This window comes from Macrobrachium rosenbergii, chromosome 27 (assembly GCF_040412425.1).
Source record: "Macrobrachium rosenbergii isolate ZJJX-2024 chromosome 27, ASM4041242v1, whole genome shotgun sequence".
Taxonomy (NCBI): domain Eukaryota; kingdom Metazoa; phylum Arthropoda; class Malacostraca; order Decapoda; family Palaemonidae; genus Macrobrachium; species Macrobrachium rosenbergii.
Genome location: NC_089767.1, coordinates 30467894 through 30490055, shown reverse-complemented (window position 1 = coordinate 30490055; position 22162 = coordinate 30467894). Strand labels below are relative to the sequence as shown.

The 22162-nt window shown below is 37.4% G+C and overlaps 1 protein-coding gene across 1 annotated transcript in view; it reads left to right on the top strand.

Moving 5' to 3' along the window:
* The first annotated feature begins 1849 nt into the window (after window positions 1-1849).
* The window catches only part of LOC136853534 (cyclin-L1), a 31650-nt gene continuing 11337 nt past the window's right edge, over window positions 1850-22162 (top strand). The window contains exons 1-4 of the mRNA XM_067129229.1: window positions 1850-2554; window positions 4729-4913; window positions 8609-8729; window positions 12135-12199. Coding sequence (XP_066985330.1) covers window positions 2342-2554; window positions 4729-4913; window positions 8609-8729; window positions 12135-12199 — 584 coding nt within the window. The 5' untranslated portion in view covers window positions 1850-2341. The remainder of the gene's footprint in view (window positions 2555-4728; window positions 4914-8608; window positions 8730-12134; window positions 12200-22162) is intronic.

The window sequence follows — 22162 nt, the reverse complement described above, 5'->3', positions numbered from 1 at the left end:
GAGGAAAAGGGATGAAATTTTTATCCGCGTTACTGCTGTTGGCTTTCTTGGTCTCTTTTACGGCTGGAAAAAACAATGAAATTAAATTGCCTTTTATATTTAGATTTTTCTTTATATTTACGAATATTTCCTTCTTTATTAAGTAGGACAAACCCGGGGCAGCATATATGCTGTAGGCTCATCAAGGTACTCAAAACCAATTTATGACAGACTACTTAATAAGAAATATAGATAGGAATGGGAAAGATTAAAATTTCTTGTTTAAATGTTTCTTATGTAATCTGAAATATATTCCTTGCAATTACAGTTCATGCCAATGCATCGATAATTCAGTAAAAAATAACATATTATGGAATAAAGAATATTTACCTATCTTTTATATATCGTGCCTAAAGAATACATGACAACCCATAAAGGGAAATTCTCAAAAACTAAAATTTATTAAGATTAAACACCTGTAACAATTATATAGTAGTGACAATTCTAAAAGCGTTACAATAATCTCCATACTAAACTATTAATATTAACAGCTTTCATTATTTCCACTTCAGTAAATAATTTGAAGGAACTCATTCATTATATCATGACCTGCATCGGCAGACAGAGAGTTTTATGTATCTCCAGAAACCCCCTGTGCAGGAAACTTCCATAACGTAAGCTGCTTCATGTCCCCACACAGCAAGCTTGTAAGGGTATAGAAGCCAGTCACTTTTATCTAGCATGCACTCACTCACTTTTGATATCTGAGTTAACTTTTTTCTGATACATCTTTCACGCCATCTGGCCTGGCACTACGAAGGTCTTCCCCCTCTTCCTTCCAGAACATCCAAATTTAACACTTTTTTCCTGGCAACCTATCGTCTTCCATTTTTATCACATGATCAGACCATCTCTACATACTTTGATTCAACTTTTCACCCAAACTATTCTTTTTACCACCTCTTAGTAATTCCACTGTTCTCCCTTTCTCAGTTATCATGCCACCTATTCTATGAAAATGATTCATTTCTACAGCTCAAATATCATCTCACTAAGTGCCAAAACATCCAATTTTTGTTTTCCTACACGATCAATTATCGTATATGTCCTATCTCCTGGAACACATCCATGCACGTTCAAAGCAGCGTGGCTTAGTATATTATTATTACATTAGATTTTGTAACAGCAAACCAGGATATGGAACAGTTAGGAACCGATATTATGGGATAATAAAAAAGAACAACGAAAGGAAATTATATTGGAATTACATGATGAATTTGTTTGCATTTATGTGAAAAGGCTTTCTGAAACGCTATATTCTGTGGGTTTTTTGTTATGTTAGTTTACATCTCGAAAATTTTAAGCATTTGTTTCTTGAAACTAAAAGAGAAGTCAGCGGGATTCCCCAACATCCGGCCACACCGCCCCCCTCCCCCCGGATCCCACTACCTTGGAGGCAATGTTTTTCGTAACAAAGGGGTAAACCCACATCCTAATGGTATTCAGTGCTGCGATTAATTTAATACATGTCCCTACTCGCGTGCACGTATGTAATATTGTATACTGGTCGACATCGTTTGGTCATTAATCACTGGTCCGCAATATGTTGTTTAACGGCATTAGCACAATATTCTCATCGCGTATACAAACAACGGAATCAATGTATGTACTAATCCCAAGTCAAAATAGTATCTGTGTTACATATTTCCTAAAACTGATACCTAACTGGTATAACCTGAAGAGTTGCTGCAATCATTTCGCAGGAAATGACTACGCTACCCGGAATCTTGATGAATGACGTCATAGGTTGCACCATTTATAAATATAGTATCAGGACAAATGTAGCCAAGCCTTCGCACCATGGTGTTGCAGGATAAAATGTACTCTTTTATTTATTATAAAAGTCTGTATTCAGCGCCAAAGGGAGATGGTATATAGAAATACGTATACAAGGAAAGCGTATGTGAAACGTTTTGCCTTAGGAATAGCACATTACGTAATTGCATGCGTTAAATATATAACGTAAAATGTAGTACAGAATTGGCATTGAAAGAACGTTACCGTTATAAAATTTTATAATTTAAGTGACTGCTAAAAGGTAAATCTAATTATAAAAGAACAATAACGAGAAATATTCGACATATTTCCTCGTACGCAACATCCACAAATCACTCTACCAAAAAATGATAGTAAAAACAAGGTAATAATCTAATAAATCGGCCCAAATAGCTTTACGGGAGGAGATTACCCGCGGGAACGCCTTCGAGACAAAGAACCGCTGCTCTTTTGTTTCGAGCGAGCTCACGTTCGGTCCGGGAAGCGAGCGAGACCCGGCGTCTATAGCCGTGGAAACATCAACAAGATGGCCGTTGCTGCAGTCGAAGGATCTGTCGCTCCTCCCGTGAAAAGATATGGTGGGGTCGTGATCACTTTGGATAACGTGCTCCTCCCGCCGGAGAAGCTTAGCCCGTCGCCCTCCCAACAGGATGGTCTGGACCCGGAGATCGAGATGGACCTGAGAATCCTGGGATGTGAACTGATTCAGACGGGAGGCATTTTACTTCGACTTCCTCAGGTAGGGTCTGCCAAAATCACGTTAACCCGTTTACGCAGAGGTGCGTAAGCTTTGAATTAATTGAATGAATTTAAGATTTATAAGTGAATAGGCCATTATTTTGGGCTGTTGATTCTGGGTATGTGTGGAAATTATGTGGGTAGCAGAATTCAGCGTAAGCTAATGGTAAGGGCCAGAGGTTGACATAGGGTAGCGTAAGCCCTTTTTTTTTTTTAAAGTGGTCCCGTCACATACCTTACGCATAAGAGTTAGGGGAACGCCCTCGGTTTATACATAATTTCACCCTAAGTTTTTTCATTAAATGAAATCAGGCGTATTCGAGGTTCTAAGGTTGGCTAATAGCCTAGACTGTGGTTGGCAGGGACCAGAGTACGTTACATAACTCTTGAACCTTATGAAGTTATGCAGGCTATTTAGTAAAATTTTATAAGTTGCTAATATAAAATGATACCACGTAACCTAGGGGTGTCTACTGGTTACAGTTTTGCCATATTAGTTATGGCCCACCTCCCCCTCCATATTAGTTATGGAGGGGGAGGTGGGCCAGTATTGTTTTACCTTATAAGTTGCAATTTGGTGAAGAACTCTTTTCAAAATTGTAGGTTACAATTTCATATTGTTTATTGGCATTTTGTAAAAGAATAACAGCTAATTGGTGTTTGGCTCATTAGGCTAATGCTACCATATTCAATGCTTGTAATAGGATGAGTGCTCAGGCCGTGAGACACTGCGTAATTCCTCCGCTATTCGGACACTTCCAGAAAATGCGTTTTAAGCCCCCATCAGCATCAGTGAGACTTGTTGCCCCTTCTACACAACACGCTGAGACCTCGACGTCCCTATCACAGTAACTGTTTTCCCCTGAATTACGAAATAATGGCATATTTCTGATTAAACAGAGGTTCATGAAGATTTAGCTGTGCACAATGCTAACTTACCGGCCAAGATGCTCTCGAAACTTTTACTTTAAACACTTTAAAAGTGGACGAGTGACGCCATCTCGTAATTTGCCGAGTCACTTGTATAAACAAAGTGCCCATTTCCTGTGTTAAATCTGCAAAATATTTGCACCCATAGACGCTGACACCGTTTCCTTGACATCAGTGGTAAACACTGGCACCTATGGAGGCTTGGACGGAGAACTCTAGCAAATTTTCGGGACGCCAGAGCACTAGATCTTATTTAAATGATTAGGTAGCTAAACACCAGAAGCAGTGAGGTTTCATCTTGGTGACCACACTGTCATTATTGTTTCCCTGGTCTCTGCTTGCCCATGGTGTACTGTAGGAGGTAGGCTAATATCTCTAGCCTCTGTTTACCTAACTCCATGAATGCTTATTATGCCATTGGGAAATGTGACAAGGCAAGGGCTGCAGGTCTGGACAGTTTGTGTTCCTCAGCATAATTACAGACTACCTTTCAAGGGCCAACACCTTCCCCATCTTCCTTGATGAAGCCATCATCAGTGACTGCTCTCCAAGCTTCTTCAGTCAGAATGTCTTAGTTTTTCTGCCATATCCAGTTTTGGATAGAAACCATGCATTTCTTGTACTCTACTGTGGGCGATTTCATGCTTTGAGTTTCTGGTAACCTAGATGTTTGATGCAACATTTTGCTTCCCTTGAAAAGGCATCATTTTTATTATGGTAACCTGGATGTTTGATGCAACATTTTGCTTCTCTTGAAAAGGCATTATCATTTTTATTATAATTGCAGTAATATTGCTAATTTCTGAGATGGTCTTTCTATCACTCTTGGGCAAACCCGAGTCCTGTCCATCACTCTTGGGCAAACCCGAGTTCTTAATTGCTAGAGTGATGCTACAAGGAAAACTTGGACACTGGGTCTTTACAGCCTCGACATCTCATGTTAGGTTGTAAAAATGGCAACATGAGTCATTTATCCTGTGCTCTTACATAATATGAAAACTGACAACTTCAGGTGGTAAGAATAACTTACTCTCTGGACAGTACTTCCCATCTGAGTAGTAATTCTTTCAAAAGACAAGGGCTTACACCCTTTTAGGATAAAATTGTAGGTTCAAGATCATTTGCATTTTTTTTTTTTATCATGATCCTGACTATAACAAACTGCTTTATTCCTTATTGCCCAATGGGAAATTGATGTTTGCAAGGTAAAGCTCCTAATTTTTTTTCTCTTTTCCTCCATTATAGGTTGCAATGGCTTGTGGTCAGGTGTTGTTCCAGAGATTTTACTATGCCAAAAGTATGGTACGCTACTCAATGGAAACCACCGCTATGGCATGTATTGCTCTTGCCTCAAAAATTGAAGAAGCTCCTCGCAAGATCAGGGATGTTATAAATGTTTTTCAGCATATTAGACAAGTTAAAAATGGAAAGTAAGTACAGTTCTTTTTGTTATTTTTAGAATTTTTAGATATATAAGTGTCAGAAAATGACATCATCATCATTTATAAGACCAGAATATATTGGTCAGTTGTGTTAATGACTTAAAAACAAGAGTTGCAGCTTTGAAATCAAGACTGTAGGTATGAAACTTGTTTACATAATGGTTTCCAAAGATGAGTGGAAACATAAAATAATATAGAATAAGTTATACTGTATTAACTGTACATGAAAGTCTTCTGTCTCTGTGATAGAGACCATGTACAACCTTGCTGGCTACATATGCCAGAAACTCAGACATGAGCAAGACAGATTTATTACTTTGGTTAACTTTTATTTAAGATTTTGTCAAGGTTGGTTACGAGAATGTAACACAAATGGGAGGATGACAGGTCTCAGTAAATGATTGGAAATGGACAGTTTGGCTTTCAGGATATTCAGGCCTTACATCAAAACTTGAAAATTATAGGATGCTTGGTAACCACTCAAACTTTTGTAATGTTATAGAAAGAAACCTGGCCAAGCAATATTCCAGCTATGCCATGTGGCAGTTGGCTGACCCTAGCAAGAGGAACATGGATGAGAGGGGTATTGATTCAAGTTAGACAAGAATGAGGTGCAGTTGTATCCTGAAGACCATGTAAAGCACACTGAGACTTACTGACAGGTCATAAGCTAAGGGTGAACAAGTATCCAAAACAAAAGGGTCAAGATGATAAGCAGCACTCAGTGTCCTCAATTCACCACCAAAAAAATAATTTCAATAAAGATGTGCTTTAAGTTCATTAGTTTTAAAGAGGGCAAGTGTGCCAAGACATCAGACAAATGCATAAGAACTAATAGATTTGCTATACTATCCCAGCCCAAAAACCAAATTGACAACTTTTTTATTAAGAATTCGTAGTAGAAAGTAACAAAAAATTCCCAAAGGAAGAAAGTGAAAGGGTATGCAATGAGATACCTAACAGTGACCCTTCAAGGAGAAGGCATCATAAGATAACAATCCAAAATCTTGGTAAGTATAGACAAAATGCAGTCACTTACATGAACAAAGGTATAAATAGATTGAAGATATGAAAATAAATGAAATAGAAGCACTGCTGTTGGCAAAGATCTTGGGAAGAAAATGTCCCTGTAGGTTTGTTTCATTTGGCTAAGAATGGTGAAGCATCGTTGCCGAATTAATCAAGTGTACTTGAATGGCATTATTTGAAAATGGAAAAGGGTGCTGGATTACTTTAACAAATATTAGATCTAAAGCTGTTTTTGACATTCTTTTAGTTGACCCACCAGCAGGACATTATTTTCAGGTGTCTGTGACTACTTGTAATCAGACTGTTTTGTAATAAATGCTCAATGCTGGAAATAGGTAGAAATATCGTCTATGCATTTTAATATCAGAACTAAAACACAGAGAGAGAGGATTAGAGCTGACAGAAATAAGTCAACAAATACATAAGCTTTTTAGCTTTCATCATGGATCTACAACTGTTGGAGAAGATTAAACTATTTCAGAAGTTTGAGAATGGTAGGGAGTCTATTTCAGTCATGGTTTTTGTTGAAAGTCTTCAACTTATTGATGGTTGATATATTGTAAAAAAAATATATATAGCGCAGATTTGGTGTTAACTTTAAATCCATTTTCTGCCCTTTTGTAAATAATGGGGATTTGTTCATTCAAACCTTTAATCAAGAATAGCCTTACTGTGTGCAAAGTTATCCCCAGCACATCAACTAACAGATCTTGAAAGATAAAATTGACTGCATACTGAATGCTCAGGCCACATTTTAGCAACGCAGAAAACATACTGCTTTATTCCTCTTACTTTGAGGAAACATTTGCTGCTTGCCTCCTATAGTAAGTTAGTGCCATTTTGTTATACCTCATGTGGTACACTGTAGGCATAATTGAAGGGTTTTTACACCATTATTTTGGCTCCTAGCTGCACCCATATTTTACCCCTTTACTTCACCTCCATTCTCATGTCCTTTCTTTAGTCTTGCAGTCCAACCACTTCAACTCCCTCTTTTCACTGTCTGAAGCTCTGATTGGCCAAGGATGCCTCAGTGTTTAGTGTGATAAAGCCTAAATTTATCAAATATAATAAATGTTTTGTATACGATGCAGTCTTTGTTGTCTGTGTTCAGTGAGGCCACTTTATAGTTACCAGTTTTATAAATCAGTCTTCGGGCAGGGAGATGGTACTGCTGTGTATAGGCCCTTCTTATTATTCCAGCTTTACCATCATTCTTTATTGAAGACATCTACTTTTGCTTGGTTAGAGATATCAGGTCCTTTGTAAAGCATGTGGCATCTTTCCAACTTAAATTGATCTCATTCTCAACTTTGCCCCTTATGTGTTAGTGCTGGATGCATTACCTAAGGTTCTTTGCAGCATCCCTTCAGCCCCTAGTTGCAACCCCTTTCATTCCTTTTACTCTACCTGTGTTCATATTCTCTTCCATCTTGCTTTCCATCCTCTCCTAACAATTGATTCATAGTGCTGCTGCGAGGTTTTCCTCCTGTTACACCTTTAAAACCTTTTTACTGTCAATTTCCGTTTTAATGCTGAATGACTCGTAGGTCCCAGTGCTTAACCTTGTACTCTATTCTATTCTTTCCCATTTTTTAAGACAATGCAATCTGCTGATACTGTCATGTGTTTCCTAGGCATACCTTTGTGTACTACAAAAGGACCTTTCCTAGTGGAAGATAAAAGCTCATGATTTCCATGCTTTTGCATCATTACTAGCACTGAAGTTTAATCTGGAGGTCTATGTGATATAGTCAGAATACTTCTCAAGATAACAGGTATGTGATGTTGTATTCAAATCCTTCTGATTGGAAGGAATATGAGGCAATCATTCTCGTCCTTGTTGTAGCCCCATCCCCGCATTCCTCATCTTTGGAAGCGACGGAAGCTGGGAGCTGGTCTAGGCACGTGGAATTGGGTCTTTTTGTCTTTTAGGATTTAACTAGTTGGTGCGACTGGGGAGCCACTTGAACAGAAGGAAGGCTGTTTATGGTTAATAGGTTAGTATTAAAAATATTTTGTAGAAAAACGTCTTAAGCAAAGGCTGGTTTACATGCTTAAACAAGAGTGGTGTGTTTTAATGATTTAAATAGTGAGTTCCTACTCTTCTTTTTTGTTTTGAATCTCACATTGCATGACTATTGCAGTCTCTGCTTACCGGTACATTGTTTTAGGGTTATATACACCACTAACAGCTGATATTCTCTTGTTAAACTGTAAGCGTAATGATTGAATGGTTATGGAAACCAGAAAATAGGATGCTAACTTGTATGCACATCTTGCAATGTTTTGCTGGAATTTTCAGTTGAGAAGTACATGTTAAGTGACTAATCAGGTAATGTTTAGGTAAATGGAAGGTTAGGTAAAAAATCAGTGTAATGGAGTATCTGCAAACCATGGTAGTTTCAGAGTTTCCATCCATAGGTATTTTAATATTACACATACTCTGAACATGTGGTGCAATAGTCTTTTAATAGAATAATTCCACATTGTATCTACAGTATTCTAACAGTAGTCCAAATTGTTATCGGAGGAATCTAAAATCCAAAGGAACATATTTTTTTTTATAAGGATGAAGTTAACAGCCTTGCAAGCTGGCTGCTAATGGCTATTTGGCATTGCATAAATTTGTACTAACATTTCTTTGATTGCAGGACCATTCAACCTGTGATTCTAGATAGTAACTACATATCCCTCAAGAACCAAATTATCAAGGCAGAGCGCAGGTTGCTGAAGGAACTAGGCTTTTGTTGTCATGTCAAGCACCCCCACAAGGTAAGTTATTTAACATTTGTCTCTTCCCAGGGTGATACTTTGATAACTGAGCTACAAGGCAACATATTCATGTGCACCTATCGCTGTTTTTCCTTTGATTTACCAGGGTGAAAAGACAGTAATTAATATTCAAGCTCTGCAGACTAAGCTTATCAGGTTTTGAGTTTTATTAAGGAATAAAGATCCCATGAAATTCTCGGAGGTGCCCCACGGTGCAAACAGTAGTCTTGGAGTTTGTGACAATAGTACTGAAAAGGGATTTTGTGTGTGTGTGTGTATGTGTATGAGAGAGTGCAGATGCAAGTAGTCACAGGCATTATTGGTGTGTTTGGTTGAAGTCTTGGCCTCTTGTAAAATGTGCTTGTACTAGAAGTTACCAGTAAACTGATTATGTTGCTTTTGTGAGATGTAGGTAATGCAAGAATGTCTTTCTAAATCATGGTATCACTGTTCATATTGTGGTACATAGGGCTGGCTGCAAGTATCAAGGTGAGAAGCTGGGATAATGGCAGACCTGCTTAATGAGTTGGATAACTTGGGGAGGGACAACAGTGGAAATGGATGAAAATGAAGAGAAAGCATTACACTTTGATCAAAAGGTGGCTTCAAAGAACAATCAGCACTTTCTGTAGTGTGTGTTGCAAGGCACACCATAATCAGAATCCTTAATCATTTGTTTTAAACATATATTGAAATGTTTCATTTTGATAATAAAGTTGTACACGTGTCGCTTATGCCTATCTTAATATATATGCTGCAGAATCCTCCCATTCTTTTTATTTCCATTTGGTCATTTGATAAGCAAGCACTCAATTTCATGGTTGAGTCAGCAGTATATAAACAACTGTATGTATTTATAAGGGATAAAAGTAGATTTTAAACGTGTTTTTTGTTCGTACAATCATTGTACAGTCTTTACTGGCTTTATTATTTTCATGATGACTCTTAATAATATGACCTATTAGCTATGTAATATGCCCTCATTTTGAGATCCACAAGTTCCCATGTTCAGCGGCCGTTTGTGTGTTACAGAAATAGTAGTTGTCTGCATTTGCTTAGTGCAAGTCTTCGTGTACGTATCTGTTTGGTGCTTACCTTTTTTGTGACTGTGAGCCTGCTTTATTGCATAGCTGTTTTGCTCAGCCTCCAGAGAGGGCCATCTTAGTGATTTTCATTATACATTTTTCATGTATTTATTAACTTTTTCAGTTCTGTTCACTCGTATGCTATTAAGTGATAGAACAGTGATATATTGTTTTGGCAAGCAGTGGGTACTTGTAGTTCCCTAGTTCATTCTTAAAATTGCCCTTCCCAGGACGTTCAAGCTTCTGGAGTGAAACATGATGTTCATCCACCACAGTCTAGGTCTGGTGCCACATTAGCCCTTATTGAAGGCCTTGGAAGAAAAACCGACTCAATGCTGCTAGCCTTTGCCTCAACAAAGCGCAGTAGTGAGTTACAGGGCCTTTCTTCGCTTCTTGCACTTGGAGGGTCGGGAGTCTTTGTTGTTCTTGTTCTTTCTTGGGTTTGGGTTAAAAACCCAGAAGTTGTCAGTCAGTTCCTTGCTAGAGGTAGGAGCACATTCAGTTTCTTCAACCTGGGACTTTCTTGGCACTCCAGACGAGAGAGTTGCATAAGGTCCCATCCAAGAAAGTCTCTTGTATGCTAGGTGAGACTGATGAATCTGGCAGTTTGCAGACTGTTAAATAAGGAAATATAGATGTGGTGAATGGGTTTATAAGAAAAAACTTTCAGAAGAAATCTAGCTTTTTTGGCAATACAGTTAGTTCTTTCGCTGTTTGCTGTGTGAAACTTTGAGTGTCGTGTTCCAGGGTTTTATGTTTGCACAGTTTCAAGTACATGAGGCTTTTGGTAGTTAGAAAACAGATAGTTTTAAAAAGGAAAAAAAAAGCAAGTTGTCTGGCAGTTAGTAATAAGTGGAGGTAGAAATGTATTTGGGTAGTGAAGAATACATTTTTGGCCATGAAAAGTGTTATCGAAATATTAAGCTACCTTGATTGGAGCATGACAAAGTGAGTACTCTGAGTATCCATTGTCAAATTACCTTCATTCTTGACATTCATATATTTGCTTATGCACAGTATCATTTTTTTTTGTGCCACCATATTTTACAACAGTTATCATTGGTTTTTTGGAGGCAAGTAAATCAGATCTATGTAAAAAGGTATAATATTTTACTTTTGATATATGCAAACTTTTTGTACATATGCATACTATTATTATTATTATGATTATTATTATATTATTATTATTATTATTATATAATTAGTGTGCATTGTGTATGCATAATTAACAGGTGTGGAGAATGAATAATGAACCTTGCCTGGTGTATCTGGGCATTGTATCTTAGGTCTTTGGCTTAAGGTTATAGATTATTTTACCCTTAGTTAAGATTTCATTCTAGGAAAATAGTCTTGTACTAGGAATGATGTAATCTTTGTAAAACTACCAATGTTAATCACATTATGGTCAACAGAAGTGTTTCCATATTACCAAATGCAGTACTTTTGGTGGCTCCATGGGTAACCTCTGTGCTGTCTCAGTGACATATGAATGTGAAGGTGCACAAAATTACCAGTATCCAGAGAGTTCTGGTACAGCCTTGTAGGTCAGTTCTTAGAGTCGCCTTGGAAGACTTAGTACTTAATGTTGACGGTTGTTAATTTTCAGTGTAGCATCTGACTTGTGGATCAGGTGTCTTTGCAGTGAATAAGAGCTTCTCGTCACTTGTGAGTGGTGTATTTGATTTATAGTTTTTCATTTGTTTTTTATAATTTTTTTCCAAATATTTTGATTTTTGTATTAATGCTAATCTTATGCCACTTAATGTAAATATTTATAGTATCTTTGAAACTAATGTTAACCACATTGTGAGCCTGGCAAGTTAAGTTCATTTCATTTAGAGATGACAGAAATTGAGTAATAGGTTACTTGTAGCCAAGTATGTAAGTGTTAATACTTCATTGTTTACTTATTTCTTAGTTTTATTTTTACAGCACTGCATGAAGTACTCATATTTTGCAGAGATATTTAATTGTGCGGTTCTTTTCATTGTCTCTGGGAATTTTTTCCTTTTAGGATGGTTGTATAGGTACTGTACTTTGGTAAAGTACAAGTGAACCCTTTCTTCATGAGAGGCACTTGTGCCTTTATACAGCTGGGCTGTGTAGGAGTCAGGAGATCTTATTTAAGTTACAGACTTCCAGTTGCTGTGTTTATTATGTTCGGTGTCCTACTGAAGTATTTGTAAAGTAGGTTGCCTGACTCACCCTTGAGTATGATAGAGAGAAAATTGTGGTTAATGCTAGTTATTGCATCTTGGTATTTGACATATACATTTATGCATCATTAATGATCATATGCTAATGCTATTTGTTTTTATAGATCATTATCATGTACCTGCGTATGCTGGAGGCGGATGACAACCGCCGGCTGGCCCAGTCCTCATGGTAAGTCCTCGAAACAGTTTGTTTACTGGCGGCTCCATCTTAAATTTTCTGCTAAACTGTCTTTTTGTCTTTTCTTCTCGCTTGCTCTTAATTTTGCCTCTTTGTGTTACTGCATGGTTATTTCTTTGGTAGATGCTAAAGCTACACAGAAGGGGCGTGGGAAGCTGAGGGTTTCTGTGGCTGTAAACATGCTTTTGTGGAGTTTGTTTTTTTAGTTCTAGTGAATGCATTTCAGTTTGAGTTCAAATGTGTCACTTTTTCTTATATTACCGAAAAGGCACTGTATATTTTTCCCATTATTTTTTCCATACAAACTATGCAACTACTTCCGAATTCAACCTTGTAATAGTATTAGTTCTAATTAGTGAGTGTTGTACTCAGTTTTATTTTTGAGTGTATAATGTTGCCACATCCATTACTTTTAGCAGCATAGAATTTGCAAGGGTTTTTTTATGAAATATACAATATATTCCCAATAGGTAACTTTGAAGGATTTTTTTTATACTCTTGATGTTTATGATCCAAAGCAGTTCTTTTTGATACATCAGATAAAATTTTACTTTGGTTACTGGAGATGCAGATAATAAGAATTTTTGCATTGTAGCTGGTTTTAATTTTTATTTTATTTTTAATTGTAATAGGTAAATAATTTTTGTTATGATAGGCAGTGTTTGTACTTTTGTTTTTCTGTCATTTTACTTTGCCCTATTAACTGTTGCTATGGGAATGATTGTAGGACATTGTCTTCATGACTAAGATAAGAGGAGTTAGTGATTTCATGTTACGGTTACACTTCTTGACTGAGATAAGAGGAATTAGTGTTTTCATGTTTCGGTTACAATGAAAGAAAGTTGTTTATGAGTAATTTTGGAAGTCAGAGAAAAAAATCTGATTGTGATTAGTGATTTACTTGCAGATAGAGCTCTGAAATTGAATCACAACTGAAGTTAAGGTTTGGGCAAGCTAGAAACGAATTACAGTAGTGTTAGGGTAAAGGCTGTGTGTGTTTGCTGTTGGATATTACAAGTATTCAAGTGTAGGCTGTACAGTAAGGTCTTCTAATCTTACTTAATGGACTATGCCGATTAATATTAGGCTATACCTCCAAAAGGTCTAGTAAATTGAGGTCAGTCTTCAGTGATTCATGTAATTAAACTTAATTTATTTTGTATACCTTTTGAAAAGTTTTACACTTTTCTCAGATTTAGATATTAACTTGATGTTATATTTTATTTTTAAATATGAATCAGAGTAATTCGATGTTTAACTTCTTAACTTTTTGTGATGTAGGGTGTGGTACAGTATAAGTTCCCTCTGCCTAAGGAAAACCAGCTCTTAATGTATGCACGAGAAAGCTACATCTTAGCCAATTTTTTTATTGTAATATTTATGGTATTGATTTTATTTACTTGTGCATAGAAATGTATGAATGTTCCCTGTTTTTATTTAGATTTAATAGTTAGACTTCATTCCTTTAGATTGTTCTTGTGTGCATGGTTATATAGAAGGTAATCTCTTCGTGTTTTGCTTTGTGTAACAATCGTTGTTTACTTAAACTTTGAGTATAATGAGGAATTTATTAGGGAAGGGGTGTAAGGCTTGTTAACATTCAGTCTATGCCAAAAAATTCCCATAATATTCTGTTAACTGCAAGATTTATAAAAATGGCATGTGTACTTTTCAGTAAGTGCAAAGAATATTCATCCATCCAAAGAGTAGATGTTTTTGGCCACCTTTTTTTTTTTTTTTTTTTTTTTTTTTTTTTTTTAATGGTCAAGAATGAATTATGTCACTAAATGACTTAGTAACCACAAATTGTCAAGACAGAGAATTCCACTTTCCTCAAAAATAACATTCTTCTCTCTTGCAAAATAATTATTTAATTTCCTTGCCAAAACAAAAGTGATATACAGTTTCCTAGTTGTGGGTTATATGAAAAAATGCTGAACTGGGCAATCCTCCCCCTCCTTCCCTTCCCACTAAAAAAAAAAAAAAATTATATTTCCCTCAGAAAGTTTACCCCTCTCAACCAAAATACAGTCACTTGTCAGCTATGAGACCAACTGTTGGTAACGTGTTTCATAAAAAGTCATATAATACTGCCAGCAAACAGGATACACCTAAAGCCTCTGGCTTACTGGGGATGGGTCCTTATGGCTTTTACCAGACTAAGGAGACTGGCCTTGTTAAAAAAAGAAAGGGAAACCAGAATAGCAAAGAAATCCATGCTTGAATCATGCATCTTTTATGCCATAGTTTTGACTACAGAATTTGAATCAGATGAGAAACCATTGGAAGATAAGCTCTTAGAATAAAAGAATATTCATCCATCCACAAGGGCAAGAAGCTCAGGGACATGCCTAAAGGATGCAAGGGCCAGTAAAAACATTTAGCTTGACTGTCAACTCAAAAGACATCTCGAAGATACCTTAGAAAGGCTGGGTGGCTGCATAAAACCACAGCCAGTTCCCATGGATTGAAAGGGCAAAGTAACAAATCTGGTCCAAAATTTTGTGATCAGTACCTAGATCTTTACCATGCTGAAGGAACTTGAGAGCCACTTGTATGGCAGTAGATGCTGTGTGTTCTTATAAAAACACACTCTTTCTCGCTCTATGCTGGGTAATCTCCCCATGTGAAGTGGTTCTCGATGACTAAAAATGGTGGTTATCTGCTTCAGAAAGCTCCTCAGAGGGGTCCGTCCATGATGAGGCTAAGAAGGTTCGGAAACCAGTCCTGTTGTTACCAGAAGGGAATGATGAGGGTAGACTGGGAGTCCACAAACTCAAAACTTTATGAATGATTTTAGTTAGCTTTGCATATATAATGGGAATAGTATGCTGATGTAACACCATTTGTAATATTGGTTTTTGGGCACTGTCAGATGGCTAGTTGTATCCAACCAATGCTGTAGCTTCGCTTATTTGTCTGAACAAGCTCAATACAGATGTCTTCTTTTGTGTTAATGAAACTTGTAATTGAGCCATGTTTCATTGCAATCCCAATAATTACATATTGCCTTAATTCCAGGAACACTGACATCCCAGTCTCACTGGACTTGCTTTGGTCTAGACCCAGGAAACATCCTGCTTACTTGCACTGTTTATGATTGAGTTTAAAATTTTCTTGGGTTTTTTACCATCAGCTTTTTCAGTTTCCCAGCTTCAGAGCAGACTTGGTACATATTGAGCCTTGTTTCCTAAGAATAGACTTAGTGTTCTTCCCATGGCGTTGTATCCCTGGATTTTTTTTGTTTGTGTTTTTTTACCCGAAGCCCCTTTTTATTTTGTTGGTGTTCTTGGCCTAGGAATGCATATCGCTAGTTGAGTTGCCCTTGTAGGTTGATCTGTTGGACATTAAGGTAAAGGCAGTGGGCACATCTCTCAAGACAGAAGGCACAGCCTGTCTCCTGCTGACTGTCTCCCTGCCAGGACTGCCCCAGACCAAACCCACAGGCTCATAAGAGGATTGTTATTTGTCATCCCACTCTTTGCTGTGACATCTGTGCTCTACCTTCCCCGACTTGTATCTTACCAGTCTTCTTCCCATGACTTGGCTGCTGCCTTTTGCCATGGTTGCTGCCTTCCTTGTCATTGGTAAAGAAGAAAGTGCCAACTGTACAGATGCTGTCTTCATGTCTTGCCCCTAGGAAGGGGGGTTACTTTGGCAATGCTGTTAATCTTAGTGAGTGCCTTCCTCACAAAAATAAGACTAAAGAGTAGGTATTACTACTAAGCAGAACAGTGCATGTGCAGTAGAAGGCATTTGGATCTTAAGTATTATTTATTTGGCAAGACTGGAATTTCATTGTCCATGGAAAGGAGGTAATATATGATTGATAGGTTTTAAATAATTCTTGGGAAAACGTTATATTCCTAAGTTGTTATTTAGTAATGAATATCATGTTCATCTGTTAAGGGGGTTAAATCTGTAATTTTGCGGCCTCTTGCAGGTAGTTAGTATCCCGAGATATCCATGAGATACTGACTTGCCATACTTGGAATCCCATGTTTTTGGCTTGCTAGTGCCCCAACTCTCACTCTTGTAAGTGTTGAGGCTAATAGGACTGGGTTAGCTTCTGCAATTTGGGTTGGTTATCTTACAATGCCTTTGGCAGAACTATGCCAGCATTGTCAGGCTTTTCCACTTACACTAGCCTGTGTCAAGGTAGAGCCAGTCCTGGAGCCATCTTCAAAGACTCTCCAGTGACATGAAACACCCTATGCAGTCAGTCCAGATGTTACTCTTTTACTAGATTTTATGGAAACCAGCTGTCTCTGCTTATATGAAACACCTGTTATAGTATGTCTTTCCCCATTGAAAATTCATCATTTGTTGTTCCTTAGCAGTCATAAACTCCAGAATTTCAAGGAAATTTCCAAATATGCAAGTACGAGGACCACACAGTAACTTAGTTAAGGGATATTTCTAGGTCGTCAAGCTTGCAGGCCGACACGAGAAGCAGTGCAAGAGGATTTGTGGAGGATTTTATATCTATAGCTTAACTTTGGTGTAAAGGATGGCACGGGAGCAGAGTTCCTTGTCTCCCAGCTGTCATAATTTTCATATAATTTGAAAGGTAAAGGAGCTGAAATCCATTTAAGGTCCATTCTAGAACAGTGCGGTTGCTGTCAGTTGTGTGAGGAGAATGCAGTTCCTCCCTGAAGGCTTGCTGCTTTACCTGTTAGGTCATAAGAGACTGAGTGAGAATCCTTTTGTTGGATTTGTTTGCAAAATTCTAACATACATCACTTTCTGAGAATCAGAAATCCTGTATATGGTCTGCTGTCTTTTACTCATTTGATAATACTTCTGTTGTACCACTGTGGCTAAAAGGAGAATGGTTTACAATTTCTTTCCCATGGGATTATATATCCTCAAGAGTTCCTGTTCTGGAGAAATGTTTACACCAACCTCATCTTTCCAACAAAATTCAGAAGCATTGGTCTTACAGTAGCACCTACGAGAGTTTTAGCCCTTTTTTTCTACAGGCAGATGATTCTGTAATCCACTCCTTGGAAAATGCACTTTTCCTCAACAAATAAGGAGCGATCAACCTTTTTCATAACACTGTACTTATGTCTGCTCTTCTGCACGTCTTATGATTGCATTCTCTGAACATGTTCTTCCTGGCAGTTGCAAGCTGTATGATTGGATAGACTCGACATGTTTTTCATGGCAGCTTAGTGAGGTGGTCGCTTACAAGAGGTTAGGCCCCTGCATTAGTCCCAAAGAATATAGCTAATCCCTGAGAGATCCTTTGATCCAGAATTATTTTTGGATTTTGTCTAGACCCGTGTCCCTCTGGCAGTGTCATCTCCAGACAGATCGTTAGGTAAATGTTAGAGTAATGAACCTTTCTTGGTGCATGTAATACTCTGTTGGACTGCCTTCACATAATCAGTGGGGACTGCCTTCATATAATCAGCGGAATGTTTAACATGTTTTTCACTTTAGGATAGGGAGATTGTTTTCATTTCCTTGCCTTATCTTCTCCTTTATTCTTTAGAGCATGGTATTCCATTACTTATCTCAATCTCATGAGTTGTCAGCCAGATTCGTTGTCCCACCTAGCCAATTTAGGGGGTTAGCAACCAACACTTCTCACCCCAGTTAAAAATTTACAGCTTGTTAAAACTAAAGAGCTTGTTGTGAAACAAATGAGATTTAAAGCTGTTTCAACACAGACCCATTACTTACAATGTTTCAACCTCCTAACTGCCATTTCTCAATTCACTTCATTGTCAGGACTCGAAGAGTGAGTTTTTTGCTGAATAGAACCTATGCACTGTGCTGTCATCCAGCATTGTTTTTTCTTTTGAATCAGGGATTGTGTAGTATGCATGAAGACCACTAATCCTTCAAGTCAGTGCTGCTTATGCTTAGTAAACCAAGGAGCTACAATTACTGGACAAGACCGGTTAATTGATAAGGTCGTTATTGTGTTGGAGTTTGTTGATCTGTTATTGAATTTTGTATGAAAGCTGGCAGCCACTTTTTATATATTTTTTTTTATGAGAAACCATCATTAGGCTGTTGGATACCTTATTTTTTGATGCCAACAATCACTGAAGTCCCAGAACAATATTCACTGGAATAGACTAGGTAGGGTTAGGCTCATTTTGAACAGTTGATTCCAGTCTAAGGCAAGGATTTGTGGAAATGAATTATAAGAGTTTATAGAGCATCACAAGTACCCAAATAGTTCCTGCAAGTGGCATTGCATGTCAGGAATGAAGTGCTAGGTTATTGCTTAAGGATGTGAAAGATAAAATATGAGAACACTGAAAGGAAAGTTAGTCTCTGGTTTTTTGGGCATTGGGTTTTTGTGCAGGCTTTTTGAGCATAGAGCAGCCAGCATTGTGGTATTTCCTTTCATTGTGAAGATTACCATTTTTAGAGAAATTATAAATTTGACGCAAGATAATGAAACCATGAGGACAGTATTTTGAACATTTTCTGAACAGAGAATTTGACCGTGAACTTTACTTTGCCATAGTAGAGATACCAGTGGAAAACTTAAGAACTGAAGAGCTTAAAAGGCCCTTGGGAAGATGAGAATAGCATGAGACTTGAAAGCAGCTGAAGAGGTGATATCCATGTCCTACTAGGATATGTGAAATCCTGATAAAGGAAGAAACAGGACCAGAAGATTGGGAAGAGAATCTTCAGGTAATAATATACAAAGAAAAGAGGATGTGTTGCAGTGTAGAAATTACAGAGGAATAAATCTGTTTGAGGATGCTATGAAACTATTGGAAAAGGTGCTGGAGGCACCTACAGGAAGGACACTGCAGAGGAGGAGATTGTAACACATTGGTTCTTGAAAAGGCATTTAACGGTCTACCAAGACAAATAGGCATTACAAAGGTAGAGGGTACCAGCAAAACTCAGTAGTTTAATGATGGTATTCTACTACAACACCAGATTTAGAGTGAAGGCAGTGGCAGGTTTATCAGAATGATTTGAGATAAGTGGATTGCATCGAATATTAGCTCTGAGCCCTTTGCTCTGCATCATAGTAAGAGAGGTAGTGCTGAAAAGGTTGCCGTAGTGAGAGAGGGTGTGCTTAAAAGGGCATCCTTTGAAAGCTACTCTATGCAGATAGCTTAGTGTTGACTGCAGAATTTGAGGAATAGTTTTTAAGATGGAAGAGTGGAAAGGAGAGAAGAGGTTGAGTGTCATTACTTTTGAGAGGAGAGGTTGATTTTCATTGTAAACAAAACAGGGCAGATGGTGTCTAGGAAGGAATCAGAGGAAAAACTTGACAGAGTGCTTGCAATGGAACCATACCTTTTGGAAGTTTATGCTTTGTGCGCGTGGGACCCATTGTGTCATGTAGCTTTGGAGCCAATCATGGTGATGATGATTTTACTAAATTCTTAATGGGCCTGTCTTCCTTCAGCTTACCCATCACCATTCTTTTTGGCCTTCTGTACTACCCAGCATTTACCTGTTTCAGTCCTTGTGTCCCGACTGCTTTTGGAATACCTTCTACATGGGTACATAAGTAAATCCAAATTCAAACACATTAAGATTGTAACTTTTGGAAACTGTAGAATATGGATGATGTGTTTTTGTAATGTATGGTATGCATACTGCATGAAAAGTATCGTAAACTTGGATACAGTCGCTGAAATTAAGTTCAACACCAGCATAAAATCACAGATCATTTGGGAGATGATAGCTTGCTGCTGAGATGCAAGAAGCAGCAAATAACAGTTTGCACTAAAATTTTTGGCAAAAGGACATTCTTTGTTACTGAAGGAATCATGTGTTGCAGTGCATTAACAGTATATATTTCATGTTGAGGTTGAGGAGTTGATAGATGAAGATTGAGGCATAGTTTTCACCTTATGAATGAATAACCTATTCTACTTCAGGAATGATTGGAACTCACATGAGTTTTTCACATATAAGATTTTAATGTTTATGTTGTGGTGTGTAAAATTTCCTCATACAATGGGAAGTTCAATTTTTTGATGCTGGTTGTGTGTTATCTTACGCATTTTTGGTTAATTTTTGATAATTCAGCTCTTTGGGTTCAAGAACAGTGTCGTTGTCAGTGTTACGTGTTTTAGAATTTTATAATCTATTTACATGGACACAGCATGCACTAAGCTGTTGCCATAAAAAAGATTTTGCCAAATGGAAATTTTCACAGCAAATTATCTTTTTGTATGTGTGTTGTAGTTGTTGGAAAGAAAATTGGCATTCTTGCAATAAGAAGTAAAAAGAATACAAGCAAAAGTTTTCTGGCTTTAAGCAGAGAAATATAGAAAATGAAATAGGTACATATGCATTTACTGAAGGTGCTCCACTTCTTTTTTTAAATGGGTCAGGTTCTGAGAGTTATGGTGTCATTCCGTGTTTACCCTGATCGAGAAAGACATAATCATATGTTGATTACCCCCTCCAAAATCAGTCCTTTCTACCAGTCACTTCAATTTATATCTTTTGCATTCCTAATTTTCTTTATTTAGGATAAAATGCACTCCTTAGTATACCCCTCTGGATTAGTGTGAATCATGCTCTGCTGTGGTATTATCGTTTAAAGAAAAAATAGGGTACATCATTGTCACATAAATGTCCCTCTCTCCAGTTTAGCAGATAGGTAAATAATGCAAGACAATGCAGATATGTAAATAATACAAGACAACATATTTATGAAAAAAAGTTTCAGCAGTATGCATAAGCAGTTTACAACAAAAATGGCTTTTGTTACTGTTGGACATCTTGTTTTAAAAGTGTTGCTAGGTGATCTCAGTACTTGAAGGGCTACAACTCCAAAACTATCCAGATCATAGACAGACAGAGTGAGTTTGCACATACACATACATTGTAGCATATAATAATGCTGAAACCGTTTGAAAGCTGTAAAATCAATATAATTGACCGGGTTAATGTCATAAAAAAAGACTGCTGTTACTATAAATGGTAATATGCATTATGTAGTATATTATTACATATCTTAGAACATTTGTCTACCCAACTGTTATTATTATATAAAAATTGCTCAGAATTAGAGAGGAAATGCTGCTAAAATGATAGTAATCCAGGCTACTGCTGGTGGGTACTTGGTGAATCAGTGCTGCTTGACATATGTTGTAAAAAAATTGTCCTTGCTCCACAATGAAACAGGATGCCTGAGTTGTGTTGTTATAGTTCAGGATTAAAATCCATAATCATAAGATAAACTGTGATTTAAATCCTCAATAATCCATTAATGGGTTCATTGCTCATTAAAGGTAAGAGCTCTAGGACGGTGTAGCCAACTCCCCCCCTTTTTTTTTATAACCTATGCAATTGTTAGCAATGCCACTTCCATCAGTGCTACATGCCTTTGGTGTGCATCTTAGTAATTTAAGAAGTTACGAAGGAGTGAAAGGAAACAGTGCTCTGTGAGTTATGCAGATGACTTTGTGCCAACAGCATAATCTTTGGGAAAAGATAATGGAATTTTAGCCAGAGAGGGCACAGGACACAGTTGAACTTAGAGAATATTATCATGTCCAATCCATTAAATTTAAAGGCTGGTGTAAGAATTAGGATCCTGGAGAAAATCGCAATGAAAGCAGTCACCCGGCATTTGATCGTTAATGATCGTCTCCCGGCCAACTAACATGGCATTGTATAAGGAAGATCTATGGTAGTGCTACTAATCAACTTGACAGTTAGTGCCACTAATCAACTCAACAGTCAGTTACCAGAATCATGGAATCAGACATTGAAGTTAACACAGTTTATCTTGACTTCATCAAGGCTTTTGACATTTGAACTCATGTTACTCTGCAACAAGTCAAAGGAAACCAGATAAGGTGGACTTACAGGAGCCTGGTTACACAATTTCCTCTCAAGTTTAACTAGTATGTGGTAATGGATTATTTTCCTAACCAACCCATATCATGTAATGCTTCATACAGTGAACTGTTCTAGGGCATGTTCTCATGTTAATTAGTTGCA